General features: G+C 45.9%; 1 protein-coding gene across 1 annotated transcript in view; it reads right to left on the bottom strand.

The window, feature by feature from the left end:
- The window catches only part of LOC109920843 (vinexin-like), a 48,004-nt gene that overhangs the window by 33,298 nt on the left and 789 nt on the right, over nt 1–13,917 (bottom strand). The window contains exons 2-7 of the mRNA XM_048618524.1: nt 6,640–6,708; nt 5,012–5,272; nt 3,754–3,823; nt 3,269–3,381; nt 2,458–2,521; nt 1,203–1,368 (exon numbers count right to left, since the gene is read on the bottom strand). Coding sequence (XP_048474481.1) covers nt 1,203–1,368; nt 2,458–2,521; nt 3,269–3,381; nt 3,754–3,823; nt 5,012–5,272; nt 6,640–6,687 — 722 coding nt within the window. The 5' untranslated portion in view covers nt 6,688–6,708. The remainder of the gene's footprint in view (nt 1–1,202; nt 1,369–2,457; nt 2,522–3,268; nt 3,382–3,753; nt 3,824–5,011; nt 5,273–6,639; nt 6,709–13,917) is intronic.

Here is a 13,917-nt window from a genome sequence, read left to right as displayed (position 1 = left end):
CATCATCCTCCGACACTTCCGCTATCTGCAATCCGACCCCACCACCAAAGACATCTTTCCCTCCCCACCCTTATCTGCTTTCCGGAAGGACAACTCTCTCCGTGACTCCCTTGTCCGCTCCACACTCCCCTCCAGCTCCACCACACCCGGCACTTTTCCCTGCAACCGCAGGAAGTGCTACACCTGCCCCCATACCTCCTCCCTCACCCCCATCCCAGGCCCCAAGAAGACTTTCCACATCAAGCAGATGTTCACCTGCACATCTGCCAATGTGGTATACTGCATCCGCTGTACCCGGTGTGGCTTCCTCTACATCGGGGAAACCAAGCGGAGGCTCGGGGACCGCTTTGCAGAACACCTACGCTCGGTTCGCAATAAACAACTGCACCTCCCAGTCGCGAACCATTTCAACTCCCCCTCCCATTCCTCAGATGACATGTCCATCCTGGGCCTCCTGCAGTGCCACAACGATGCCACCCGAAGGTTGCAGGAACAGCAACTCATATTCCGCTTGGGAACCCTGCAGCCCAATGGTATCAATGTGGATTTCACAAGTTTCAAAATCTCCCCTCCCCCTACCGCATCCCAAAACCAGTCCAGCTCGTCCCTGCCTCCCTAACTGTTCTTCCTCCCACCTATCCCCTCCTCCCACCTCAAGCCGCACCTCCATCTCCTACCGACCAACCTCATCCTGCCCCCTTGACCTGTCCGTCCTCCCTGGACTGACCTATCCCCTCCCTAACTCCCCACCTACTCTCACCTTTACTGGCTCCATCCCCGCCTCTTCGACCTGTTTGTTTCCTCCCCACCTATCCTCTCCTCTATCCCTCTTCTATCCGCCTCCCACTCTCTCCCTATTTATTTCAGAACCCCCTTCCCCTCCCCCTTTTCTGATGAAGGGTCTAGGCCCGAAACGTCAGCCTCTCTGCTCCTATGCTGCTGCTTGGTCCGCTGTGTTCATCCAGCCCTGCATCTTGTTGTCACATGCTGCTATTTGGAGCAACTCCCTCTTATCCCCATTCTCTGCCTTCTGTTGCTCAGCCACTCTTTGAACCAGGTCAATCTTTTACATTTAATTCTGTGAGCTTCCACTATAACTAATAATCTCTAATGTGGGAATAAATCACCAGTCTTCTGGGAGTCTATACAATTAACATTCATAGATATTCCCCTGTCTGCTCCCTTCAGCACTTCTTCAAAACATTCCATCAGTTTCAACGGAATGAACTGTCCCTTTCCAAATCCATGCTCGCTGTCCCTGACTGCACTGAGATCGATGAGTGTGGAATGGCTGATTTTGAAGGTAAAACTTAACAAGGAACTTACTGTTTGATTGGTCTGTTACATCATAGGCATCCAATTCATCATCTGCAATCAAACATTTATTGGATCAATCCAACATTTGATTGTGATTTCAGTCAAATAGCACTTCGAAAAGGAAAGAGCTTACATTTATGTGGCACCTTTCACATCCTCAAGATATCATCTTCCTCCACTTCCACTTGATTCCCCCTTCCCTGGTACCCTATCCCCCAGGAAACCACTCCCTCCAGAATCCCTTACCCAGGAATCCATGTCCCCCAGGAATCTACTCACACCAGAAATCCTGGTCACTAAGGAAGATCCAGTGAGTAAAATAAAAGCAAATATTACAGATGCTGGAAATTTGAAACAAACAGAGAGAATGCTGGAGAAACTCAGCAGGTCCAGCAGCAATCTGTGGAGCGAGAAAGAGCGTGAACGTTTTGAGTCCAGTATGACACTCCTTCAGAACCCACTTCTTCAGAAGATCCAGAGCGTGTGTCAATGAGCAATTTAAGAAAAAAAACTCCTTCCAGCCAAACAAGCCACATAGCCTGGAGTTTAAATTCAGGTATCCAATGGAGAAAAAAACCTTTGGGACTTTGTCTTTTCCAGAAGGCACTGAGGCTCAGTGGGAGGCACTCTGGCTTCTGATTCAGAAGTTGTGTGTTTGAACCCCACTGCAGACCTTGGGCATAGCAATCCAGGAATGCCCAGTGTCAGTGAGGGAGTGCTATGCTGTTGGAAAAGTTGCCTTTTGGAGGAAACAAAAGACAGAGGTCCCATCTTCTGATGCGGGTGGACGTCAGAGATCCCATGGCCAAAACTGGAACCAGGGCACTCAGTTCATTTCGGAACTAAGGTCAGGAAAACAAATGAGTGGGTCAGTCTTCAGTGCTGCTTGCTGTGTGTCACTTGGCTGTGAATCACTTCAGGAGGTTCTGAGATAAGGAAGGTTGTTGTCCAAATGTGAGTTAATCTTTCAGCTTCTGAAGCACAGCTTCTCCCCCTGCCCGTGTTCCGTGCTGCCCTCCCCCCTTCTCTTCTCTCATCTTCACCTTCCCCTCCTCACACACTCCTTCCCTTTTCATCATGTCCTATCCATCATTCCCAATTCGGTCTCCTCCCTCGCTGCTCAATCAATTTCTCAGTTACCTGTGGGTCTGCTGTGAATCTGCTGAAACATCATCCTGTACCAATCCTTTGGCTTGTTCACACTCTGTTCAAAACACAAAACACAGCAAGAGTCAGATGGCGAGACTGAGAGAAGGACAGAGATAGAGACAGACAGGCAGACAGCGAGATAAACAGAGATAGAGATGGAGAGACAGAGACACAGACAGAGAGAGAGAAGGGGGTGCACAGCTCCATTAAACATGTAGCCTCTCACTAGCCTGAGTCTGTATTTCCCATACCTTCATTACCGTTACATTTGGAGGGGTCTTGGCATTTCTGAAAGACCTACAATCACGATTCATCTTTCACTCAGCATTACTGACAATGTGCAAAGCAAAGTCTGGATCATTTCATTTGAATAGAAATCCACTGCAGATCCAAGAGGTTTAGGGCTTTCTGTCAGCAATGGTTTTGGAGATAGTCTTGTGCTTGCAGCGTTTCTATTCAGTCTCTTTGTACAGTTACTAACTCACAAAGGAGATTCTCCCCACAGTGATTCAGGACAGGTTGGAGTTTAAACCCCAGGGGCTGGTACCCAGATTCTCGGGATTAGAAATGGAAATTGGAATTGTAAACAGGCCATAATCCTAGAGTCTGGGATTCGCCACACAGGCAGTAATCGGGAGTGTGGTGATTTTGGATTCAGTGTTTTGACTGGATCATTTCACACTGATTGTTGTAATGAGCTTGTCCTTGTCTTGCTGATGTTATCTGCTGAAAGAATGAACATCAATGAGGAATGTAAAGTCACAGAGAGTCAGGAATATTCTGTCACAAGGTTCTCACTTACTGGTCTGGAAGCAATAGGCATTCCCACTTCATCCATCGGGCCAGCACCTTCATACTTTATCCAGATCTTTTCCCGTCGAGCTTTGGTTTTATCCTGAGTTGTTCCAGTGTCCACTGCAAGGGGGTTTTGGATAGTAAGCACTGAGCACAATAATTGTACAAACAGGACAAACTGTATATAAACAGAGAAAAGCTCATTCTCCACATCTAACATTCCCAGGACAGGGTCATCATGGAGTTAGATACACAGTCAAGCTCTCTCTACACTGTCCCTATCAAACACATCCAGGGCAGGGATTCCATAGGGCTAGATACAGAGTAAAGCTCCCTCTACACTGTCCCCCATCAAACACTCCCAGGGCAGGGACAGCACAGGGTTACATTCACAGTAAAGCTGCCTCTACCTTGTCAAAAGCATGAAGTGTAGTCAGTTTGAAACATGTTCTGTGTTCTATGTCCCTCCCTTTGACATGTTATATAACTTACCCCTGGGCTGATCAGTGGGTGCTACATCTGAACATGCAGAGTGTCCTTCAGTTCCATTCGTCTCCAGAACCTGTGCACAGACAGCAGAGGGACAGAGGAGGAAAGAATGAGTGGTGACAGGGGGACAGAGTGAGAGAGAGGAAGGGGAGAGAGGTGAAACAGAGGGAGAAGATAGAGAAGAGGGAACAAAGAAGATAGAGGGGAGGAGATGGGAGAGAGTGGAAGAAGGTGATGGGAGAGATGGGGAAAGAGAGAAGACAGACAGGGTGGGAGGGGAGAGGAAACAGTGAGTGAGTAAAAGCACAGTAAGAGATGAAAAGGAAAGAGAGTGTGAACACCGAGAGCCACAGAGTGAGACAGCAAAATTGCGAGAGGGGAGGCAGAAGAAAGTGGGAAGGAGAAGTTAGAAAGGGGGAGTAAGAATGATAGGTAAGCAGCAGGAAGAGAAACAAACAGCATTTGAGAGAATATGAGCCAGATCCTGTGAAGAAACAACAATGAATGAAGACACAATCCTGACTCACAGCTCGTCCATCTCCAAATCTGAAGCCCAGGTTATGTGAGTCCCAGAAAGATTCAGGTGGAGCCCATGCCAGTGGAAGAGCTCCCTTCTTGCCCAGTACTGGTGCCAATGTCTCATTAATTCAAACCCATATCCCCCATGCCAATCTTTACCTCTTGCCATGATCATTATCTGGATGTTCATCATCAGCCATGATCAGCCATGAATGAAAGGTCTGAATGGCTATTTTCTATGCTTCTGATGTTAGTAAAACTGAGGGCACTGCTCTCTCCTCCTGTCCAATCATCTTTAAAGACATGCACATATATACCCTCTGCTCCTGCACCCCCTTCACAGATGCGCCCTTTATTTTAGACTGTCTCTCAGCATTCCTCTTCCCAAAATGAATCACTTCATGCTTCTTTGCTCTGAATTTCATCCATCAATCTGCCCTCTCCAGCACCTTATCTGTGTCTTTTGAAGGTTGCAACACTGTCCCCTTCACAGTTCACTAGGCTTCACCAAGATTGACTCAGTAAGAGATGCCAGGAGCAGCTACAGTCCCAACACCAAACAGAAAATTTGCACCACACCAAACAACAGTTGATCTCCACTCCTCTCGGTCTCCTAATGCTCAGCTCATTTTGTGTCCTTGCTGCAACGGTCCCTCTTTCTCCAGGAGTTGAACATTTTCTGAAGCTCTGTGACCCTGTGTGACAGGTCACAGGCACAGGGAATGTGACTGGGATTCATTACCAGAGCTGGATTGTGTGGTTCGGTCCATCCATTGACAGCTCTTCCTGGAGAAAAGTCGAGCTCTGTGTCCAGCTGATTCAGACGTTGCGAAGGGACAAAATCATTGGGTGTGGGAACACGATCAGAGCTGGAGCAGGGAGGGCTGGCAGATTCCCCTGGTGACGGAATCTTCTTCCGCAATGTTCCACCTGGTTGCTCGGCCAGCTGGACGCTCGTGTGTTTGGAAATCATGAAGATTTTGGGCTGACAGACAGGCCCATCCTGAGAAAACAAGGCCAATAGATAGGAATAATGTTGATAAGGATCAGCAACTGTGTCTGTACCAGAAGGCATGGAAGGAACTTAACAATCGACATATCAAGAACTCCTACTGACCTCAGATTGAGGATGGGCTGCACTGTTGGAGGATCAGTGCTGAGGGAGTGCCGCACTGTCGGAAGGTCAGTGTTGAGGGACTGCCGCACTGTCGGAGGGTCAGTGCTGAGGGAGTGCCACATTATCAGAGGGTCAATGCTGATGGAGCGCAGCACTGTCAGAGGGTCAGTGCTGAGGGAGCGGCACACTGTCGGAGGGTCAGTGCTGAGGGAGTGCCACACTATCAGAGGGTCAATGCTGAGGGAGCGCAGCACTGTCAGAGGGTCAGTGCTGAGGGAGCGCCACACTGTCGGAGGGTCAGTACTGAGGAAATGCTGCACTGTTGGAGGGTCAGTACTGATTGCTGCTGTGTTTTAGAGCTAAATCGTCCTTCTGTCTGCTCCTTGAAGGGTTTAAGAGAAGCTTAGATGGAAAGGCATCATCCTGTAAATAGAGATCCCATAGGATTGTTTGGGACTGAGAGATCCCAAGGGATTGGGTGCTAGGGAGAACCCAGAAGAAGAAAGGAGCAGGAGTAGGCCGGTTGGCATATCGATCCTGCCACTCTGTTGAATAAGACGATCGCTGATCTGAAGGACAGAGATCCTTGGGATTAGGTTGTGGATAGTGTGTGGGACAGTGGCATGGTTAAATGATGAGATAAATGAGCAAGTTGTGAAGGGAAATGAAGCTTGTGTTTTCCTAGGCTACCGAGATAATGTGAATGAGAGGGGATCGAGTTCCACCAGATGTGACATTGAAAGGAGACATGGCAGAGAGTGTAATTTCCAACAGGTGTTAGATGACAGGAAGTGGAAGAAGAGTTTGTAGGATGGAACTTCAAACCAATAACAAAGTTCACAAGGCAGAATGAATCTAAGAGATGGAAAAAAAAACTGCTGGACTGTCAGAGGTCAAAGCTCTTTCCCAGGGTCTAAGATTTTTATGTGTATTGAGGACAGGTCAGTGACAGGTACAGATACACGTTGAGAGATCTGGGTTCCCTGAGTGGCAATCTGTCAAGAAACTGCACAGTGATAGGAACTGACATCCACCCACTCTCCAAGTTGTGAATGAAACAGCAAACACAACACCTCCTGCACTCAGGAAGCAGTTTCAGCAGCTATCACCAGCAGTCAATCCTGGCTGGGACAAGAAGTGACAATATTCAACACTCAAGCAGGAGGCAGTGAACACAAAGTCTTCTGCTTGTCAGCATGAAGTAACAGTGGGTTAACAGCTATGCAAACCTTGGGCATAAGGTCACTACTTACCCGGGGCTCCATTCTGGAAGCTGTGGGGAATGTTTGCTTCAGTTCCATGTCCTGGCTTTCTTTACAGATCTGTGCAGAAGAACATTGAAGGGTTAAATGAGAAAACATGACAGCCAGTCACATGTTTTCGGGCCACACACTTCCTTTCCCCAAAGCCAGGAACAAGACATTAGGAAGGACACGGAATAGAGAAAACACAAGCATCCAGTGAGGCACTCCCAGCACCCGGAAAGCCCCACTGTGCATCCTCTCAGCAGATAAATAATCCCAAAGTCACTCCAGCCCAATGGTGTAGGCCAGTGAGTTAACAGGGCTGCTCATCAATACGAGTGATGTTGTTTCCTGTAACACAGCAACAGATACCTTGGTGTCACACTGACTGACATACCAGTGTCACACCGGAGCACACAACAGGAGCTAGGTGCATGCAGGTGTTCCGATATAAAGACTCCTCAGACTGTCAGTGTTCCCAGTCTGCACACAGCCCATTAGCAGGGTACAAATACACACACAGCCACAATGTGCACAGTCCTGAGTTTAAACACACACACACACACACACACTGTGAGAGACATGTCTTGCTGATGGACTAATTGAGCACAATATTTAGGAACCTCAATATAGGAGCAGAAGTGGACATCCAACAATTTGCCACCTCAGGTTTCTCCCACGATCAGGGAGTTAAGTCTCAGTGCAGCAAACTGTCAGATAGCAATGTAGCAGAGTGCAGATAAATCCACCCCAATCACTTGTCTATGAGAACACAGGGACATTCACATTTACTTGCACACACCCACACAGACAGACAGACATTGAGGCATTTAGACCTAGATGCACAGACACCACACACACACACTATTCCTGCAGATTCAAAGGTAGAAAATGTCACCGCACTATTTAAAAAGGAACAAGCGAGGAAACACTTGTTAGCCTTATATCAGTGGAAGTGAAAATGTCAGAATCTGTAAGAAAGGATGGTGTGAAGAGACAATTGCACAACAATGATCTAATTGAGCACTGTCAGCATAGATTTGTGAATAGGAATTCATGTTTTCATGAATTTGGAGGATTTGGATGGACTCAGTGACTGGATAAAAACATGGCAAATGGAATATAATGAATGTGAACTTACCCACTTTGATAATCGAGAGGGGCTGGAAAGTGTGGATGATGAGATGAGGTGTCGTTGTTGGTAAGTCGCTGAAGGCTAACAAACAGGAACAGCACGTTATTAGGAAGCCTACTGGAATGTTGCCTTTTATTCGAAGAGGATTTGAGGACAGCAGTGGTGAGGGTTTGGGGCTAGCCAGATACATGACAGTCTTAGCTGGGCACGCTACAATTGGAGATAGTACCCGGTAGTTTGCTCCAACAATAAAGTGGCCTTTTCAAATAGTCCGTGCTGATCTTCCATGGCCAGTAACGTGAAATGCATAATTCTGAATCCATTCCTGGTTCACCAGACTTGTTCCCGGGATGGTGGAACTGTCCCATGAAGACAGACTGGGAAAACTGGGTCTGCATTCTCGAGAGTTTTAAAAAATGAGAGATGACCTCATTGAAACTTACAAATATGTAAAGGGACAATTACTTAGAGGTAGAGGTGACTAAGATGTTTCCTTGGTTGGGGGCAGGGAGGGGGTTTCTAGAACCACAGGGACAATTTAAAACTACGGGGACACCATTTTGGGCTGAGATGAGGAGAAAATATTTTGCTCAGAGGGTTGTGACCCTATGGAATTCTATACCACAGATGGCTGTTGAGTATGTTTTTGGAGTATGTTTTAGGCAGAGATTGATAGGTTTCTGATTACCAATGGCGTACAGAACTGTGAGCATGAGGTGAGTAAAAGGCATTGAAGTTTTCAGTCTGTTATGCGTTAAATAGTGCAGTAGACTCCATAGGGCTGAATGGCCTATCCATAGACATACATGCACTCTCTCCTCGGTTTCTTTACACTTTTCTGTTACTGAAACACCAGAACAGAAGGTTTCCTTATAAACTGTGGTTATTGTGATTAATAAGTGATGTGATTTCAGGAGCTGCGACCACTATCAGAAGCACTGGATTTGTTCAGTCTAAGTCCAGCCCAGTGTACACACATCTATCTAAATTCAAGGAAGTATTGGACTCAAATCCTCAAAACTCATGGTGAATCATCAGAGATCGGGAGAAGTATGAAATGAAAATGTCAGTCTGATATTTTTTGGGGCTATTCCACCCCAGGGTTGCTCTATAAAAGACAAATCATTTCTGCAGATTACAATCATTTGAAAAGAGGTCAGCCCTGCGGTGACCTTAATGAATACAGTGAGCGTCGAGGAGAACTGACGGAGACATTGAGATTTGTCATGACTTGGAGGATTGGGATGAGTCACATCAGGACTGAGGTTATTTCTACTTTGCTGCACTGGAAGAATTTTATAATTAAGTTATTTACTCAGTGCAATTATTGAGTTACTGACTGACTGAACATACAATTACCACTGACTGAACTTAGTAATAAATTCAGTTGCTGCCTCACTTTAATCATTAATCTCTTTCCAATTTCTTTTCCACTATTTGGTGGAAATCATAGAGTTGCTCAGAACAACTAATGATGAATAAAGTGCTTCAGATGATAAATTAATAACCAGAATAGTGTTAAAATGGATTCAAAATTATGTACCTCATATAAATGGCCACAGGAGAACAGCACAGACTATTTGAAAAGGCCACTTTACTGTTGGACCAAACTACCAGGTACTATCTCCAATTGTAACATGCCCATTTATAGGTAAGACTGTAAGGCATCTGGCTAGCCCCTAACTCCACGATACTCTTTGACTATAGATTATGATGCATACTGGAATAACAATTGCAACAGAAATCAGTAAGAGTATTTGAAAGGCAGGACAGAGGCGAAGGCTGGAGTAAGGAAGGGTAAGAGGAAGCATGAGAAAAGGATGGCAGGCTGCACTAAAACAAATAGTAAAATGTTCTTCAAACTTATTAATAGTATAAGATGAGTGAAAGATAGAGTGGGGTCCCATAAGGAACAAGCAGGGTAAGCTGCTCACTGAAACAAAGCATCAATTGTTTTATCCAATTAGAAAATGGTGAGAATGGCCCCTTTAAGAAAGTGGGTGCTGAGCAACTGAGCAGTATAGTGACAGATAAAGAGGAGGTACTAAAAAGGCTGACAGCACTTCAGGGGAGAGATGTCTCCAGGCCCTAATGGAATGCATCCTCAATTGCTGGGAAAGAGGTAAGGGAGCAAATAGCAGAGACCTTGACAGAAATTTTCCAGGCCCCTCTGAATGCAGGATTAGCCCCAGGGGAACTGAGGATCGGAAATGTGACACTGTAGTTTAAGAAAGGGGGCAAACAATAACTCAGCACACGACACACCTTTCAGCTTGACCTCAATAGTGGGAAAACTGATGGAGGCCATCATGTAGGATAAGATTAAATGCATGCTTGGAGAAAAATAAGTTAATACCAAATAGTCAACATGGTTTTGCCAAGGGCACGTCTTATGTGACAAATTTAACTCAGTTCTTTGACGAGGTGACACAGGAAGAGGATGATGACAATGCTGTGGTTGTTGTATAGGTGGATTTTCAGAAATCATTTGCTACAGTGCCAGAAAGCAAGTTGGTTAGCAAATTAGAAACGTTTGGGATTGATGAGTCTTTGGCAGCATGGATTAGAAGTTGGCTAAAAGACAGGAAATAGACGGTAGGCACAGATAGGCATTTCTCAGATTGGAGATGAATTGAAAGTGGTTCTCCCTAGGGATTGGTGTTGGGACCCTTGCTTTCAATGATTTATATAAACGATTTCGAACGAACTCTGACGTCCAGAGACACTTGAAAACAGACAGCAAAGGCAGCAGCTGGACAGGTTACTGCTGGGTCAGACAGTAGTGTAGGTTTCTTTCTCTGTTTGAATCACTTCCCATAATGGTCACTACCCTTTGTCCAAATTCCTCCTTTTTAAAGTGCCGTTGTTTTGAGATTTTTTCCCCAAAGTTGCAAAACAATGCAACAGCTTATAAAACAGTAATTGTTGTTCCTAGAATTTGAGGAAATCAGCTCCAACACTGAAAATCCCTCAAAAAAGGAGCAGCTGTTACAGCCACAATTCTTTCTTATCCTACATCTTGGATTAGTGTGACTGGGGCCTGAGATCAGCAGTGTACCACAGAGATTGGTGCTGGGTCCACTGCTGTTTGTCATTTATATAAACAATTTGGATGTGAACACAGGAGGTACCGTTAGTAAGTTTGCAGATGACACCAAAATTGGAGGTGTAGTGGAGAGCAAAGAAGATTACCTCAGAGTACAACGGGATCTTGATTAGATGAACCAATTGGCCGAGGAGTGACAGATGGAGTTTAATTCAGATAAATGTGAGGTACTGCATTTCGGAAAGGCAAATCAGGTCAGCACTTAATGGTAGGATCCTGGGGAGTGTTGCTGAACAAAGAGACCTTGGAGCGCAGGTTCATAGTTCCTTGAAAGTAGAGTCACAGGTAGACAGGATAGTAAAGTAAGTATTTGGAGTGTCTGCCTTTATTGGTCAGTGCATTGAGCATAGGAGCTGGGAGGTCATGTTGCAGCTGTACAGGACAGTGGTTAGGCCACTACTGGTCTCCCTGCTACATGAAGGATATTGTGAAACTTGAAAGGGTTCAGAAAAGATTTACAAGGATGTTGCCAGGGTTGGAGGGTTTGAGCTATAGGGAGAGCCTGAATAGGCTGGGGCTATTTTCCCTGGAATGTCGGAGGCTGAGGGGTGACCTTATAGGGCTTTATAAAATCATGAGGGGCATGGATAGGGTGAGTAGCCAAGGTCTTTTCCCCAGGGTGGGGGGATTCAAAACTAGGTGAAAGGTGAGAGGGGAAAGATTTAAAAGGGACTTAAGGGGCAACTTTTTCACACAGAGGGTGGTGCGTGAATGGAATGAGCTGCCAGAGGAAGTGGTGGAGGCTGGTAAAATTACAACATTTAAAAGGACCTGGATGGGTATGTGAATAGGAAGGGTTTAGAGGGATATGGGCCAAATGCTGGCAAATGGGACTGGATTTACTTAGGATATCTGGTCGGCACGGACCAGTTGGCCCAAAGGATCTGTTTCTGTGCTGTATGTGTCTATGACTCTATGATTTGGAGACGGATGTTGAAGCAAAAATCTCTAAATTTGCAGATGATACTAAGCTGGGGAGTAAACTGGATTATGAAGATAGTGCTGAGCAACTTCTGAGACACATTGACAAGTTGGCCAAATGGGCAGATACGTAGCAGATGAATTTCAATGCACAGAAACGTGAGGCAATGCATTTTGGTTGAAGAAACGCTGAGAGACAGTACAGACTCAAAGGTACAACTTTGAGGGGTTGCAGGACCACAGGGATCTCAGGGTTCAAATGCATAATTTCCTGAAGGTGGCCAGGTAAGTTGAGACAATTATTAAGAAGGCTTATAGGATCCTTGGGTTTATAATTAGAGTCATAGAGCATAAAAATAAGGAAGTAATGCTACACCTCCACAAATCATTGTTCAGACCACCTTTAGAGGACTGTGTTCAGTTCTGTCACCTTATTTAAGGAAGGATGTTAAAGCCCTGGAGAGAGTTTAAAGGAGGTTTACCAGAATGGTACCAGGAAAGAGGGATTTTTGATACAAGGAAGGATTAGAAAACCTGGGCTTATTCTCCTTGGAGCAGAGAAGATTAAGAGGTGATCTTACTGATGTGTTCAAAATTATGTACAACTTTGACAGAGTAAATAAGGATATTCTGTTTCCACTAGTTAGTAACAAGGGGTCACAATTTCAAGATTTTTAGCAAGAGAGCTAAGAGTGAGATGAGGAGAAACTTCTTTACTCAGAAGTGTTAGGAATGCACTGCCTGGGGTAGTGGTGGAGATGGATTCCGTAGGAGGTTTCAAAAGGGAGCTGGATATATATTTCAAAGTGATGTATTTGGAGACCTACAGAGCTAGTGCTGGAGAATGGGACTCCCTGGGTAGCTCTTCTGGGCCTAGGACTCTACCCTGAGGAACTCTTGCAGCGATGTCCTGGAGCTGAGGTGACTGATGTTCAGAGGTATGTGAGCATTTGAGTTTCTGTTTACATTGCAGAGTTAATAATGCAGATGGAATGGTTAATACTGTATATTACAGATCTCTTCCTGTATTTCAGAGGGTTATCTCAAAACTTCATGCGGTAATACTGTGATGTTGAATGTTACAAGGTAAATTGTGACTTTTGCAGGTTTAAGTTTGATTATTACAAGTCCAACATTGTGCATTTCAGTTTCAATACTGTTCCACAGCTTTTCAGTGGATTAGCACAGACTCCACTGTGGAGTTCGAGTGCCTAACACACAGAAATTCAACATATTATTGTATTATATTCTGTTTCTGTCCGAGGCACACTCATTCCCTGAGCTGCCACTGCTTGGATCCGGCAATTGTGTACAGCTTTCCAAACGGCCAATATTACTCATTCTTTTCCATAACACTGAGCCAAACCACACACACATTTATTGCAAAGGGACTCTGCGAACTTGGACAGAGAGAGGGCTGGGCTGAAGCAGATCTGTATACCAGCCTTCTCTCTCCAGATTAATTTCTCACAGTCAGGGGCACCACAGGAAAAACTTACAGTTCTGTCACACATCTCTCACTTCTTCTTGGACAGCCTTAAGTAAGTTAGCAGTGAACAAAATAATTAATGAAGATTTCAACTGTTGTAATGGAAGAGACAAAATAGCCAATTAGTGCACAATAAGTTCCCAGAAACAGCAATGAGATCGTGAGCAGCTAATCTGATATACAGATGTCAGCTGGAGACAAAATGCGGCTGCACCATCATTTATATCCCCACATGAAACTTCATTTTAACCGCACTCCCTCAGTACTGACCTTCTGATAGTGCGGCACTCCATCAGTGCTGACCCTCCGACAGTACGGCACTCTCTCAGTACTGACCCTCCGACAGTGCGGCGCTCCCTCAGTACTGACCATCCGACAGTGCGGCACTCCCTCAGTACTGACCCTCCAACAGCGCGGCGCTCCTTCAGTGCTGACCCTCCGACAGTACGGCGCTCCCTCAGCACTGACCCTCCGACAGTGCGGCACTCCCTCAGTACTGACTCTCCGACAGTGCGGCGCTCCCTCAGCGCTGACCCACCGACAGTGCGGCGCTCCCTCAGCGCTGACCCTCCGACAGTGCGGCGCTCCCTCAGCGCTGACCCTCCGACAGTGCGGCGCTCCCTCAGCGCTGACCCT

This window comes from Rhincodon typus, chromosome 40, assembly GCF_021869965.1.
Source record: "Rhincodon typus isolate 14 chromosome 40, sRhiTyp1.1, whole genome shotgun sequence".
In the NCBI taxonomy this organism is placed as follows: Eukaryota; Metazoa; Chordata; class Chondrichthyes; order Orectolobiformes; family Rhincodontidae; genus Rhincodon; species Rhincodon typus.
This window is presented reverse-complemented; position numbering and strand designations above follow the sequence as displayed.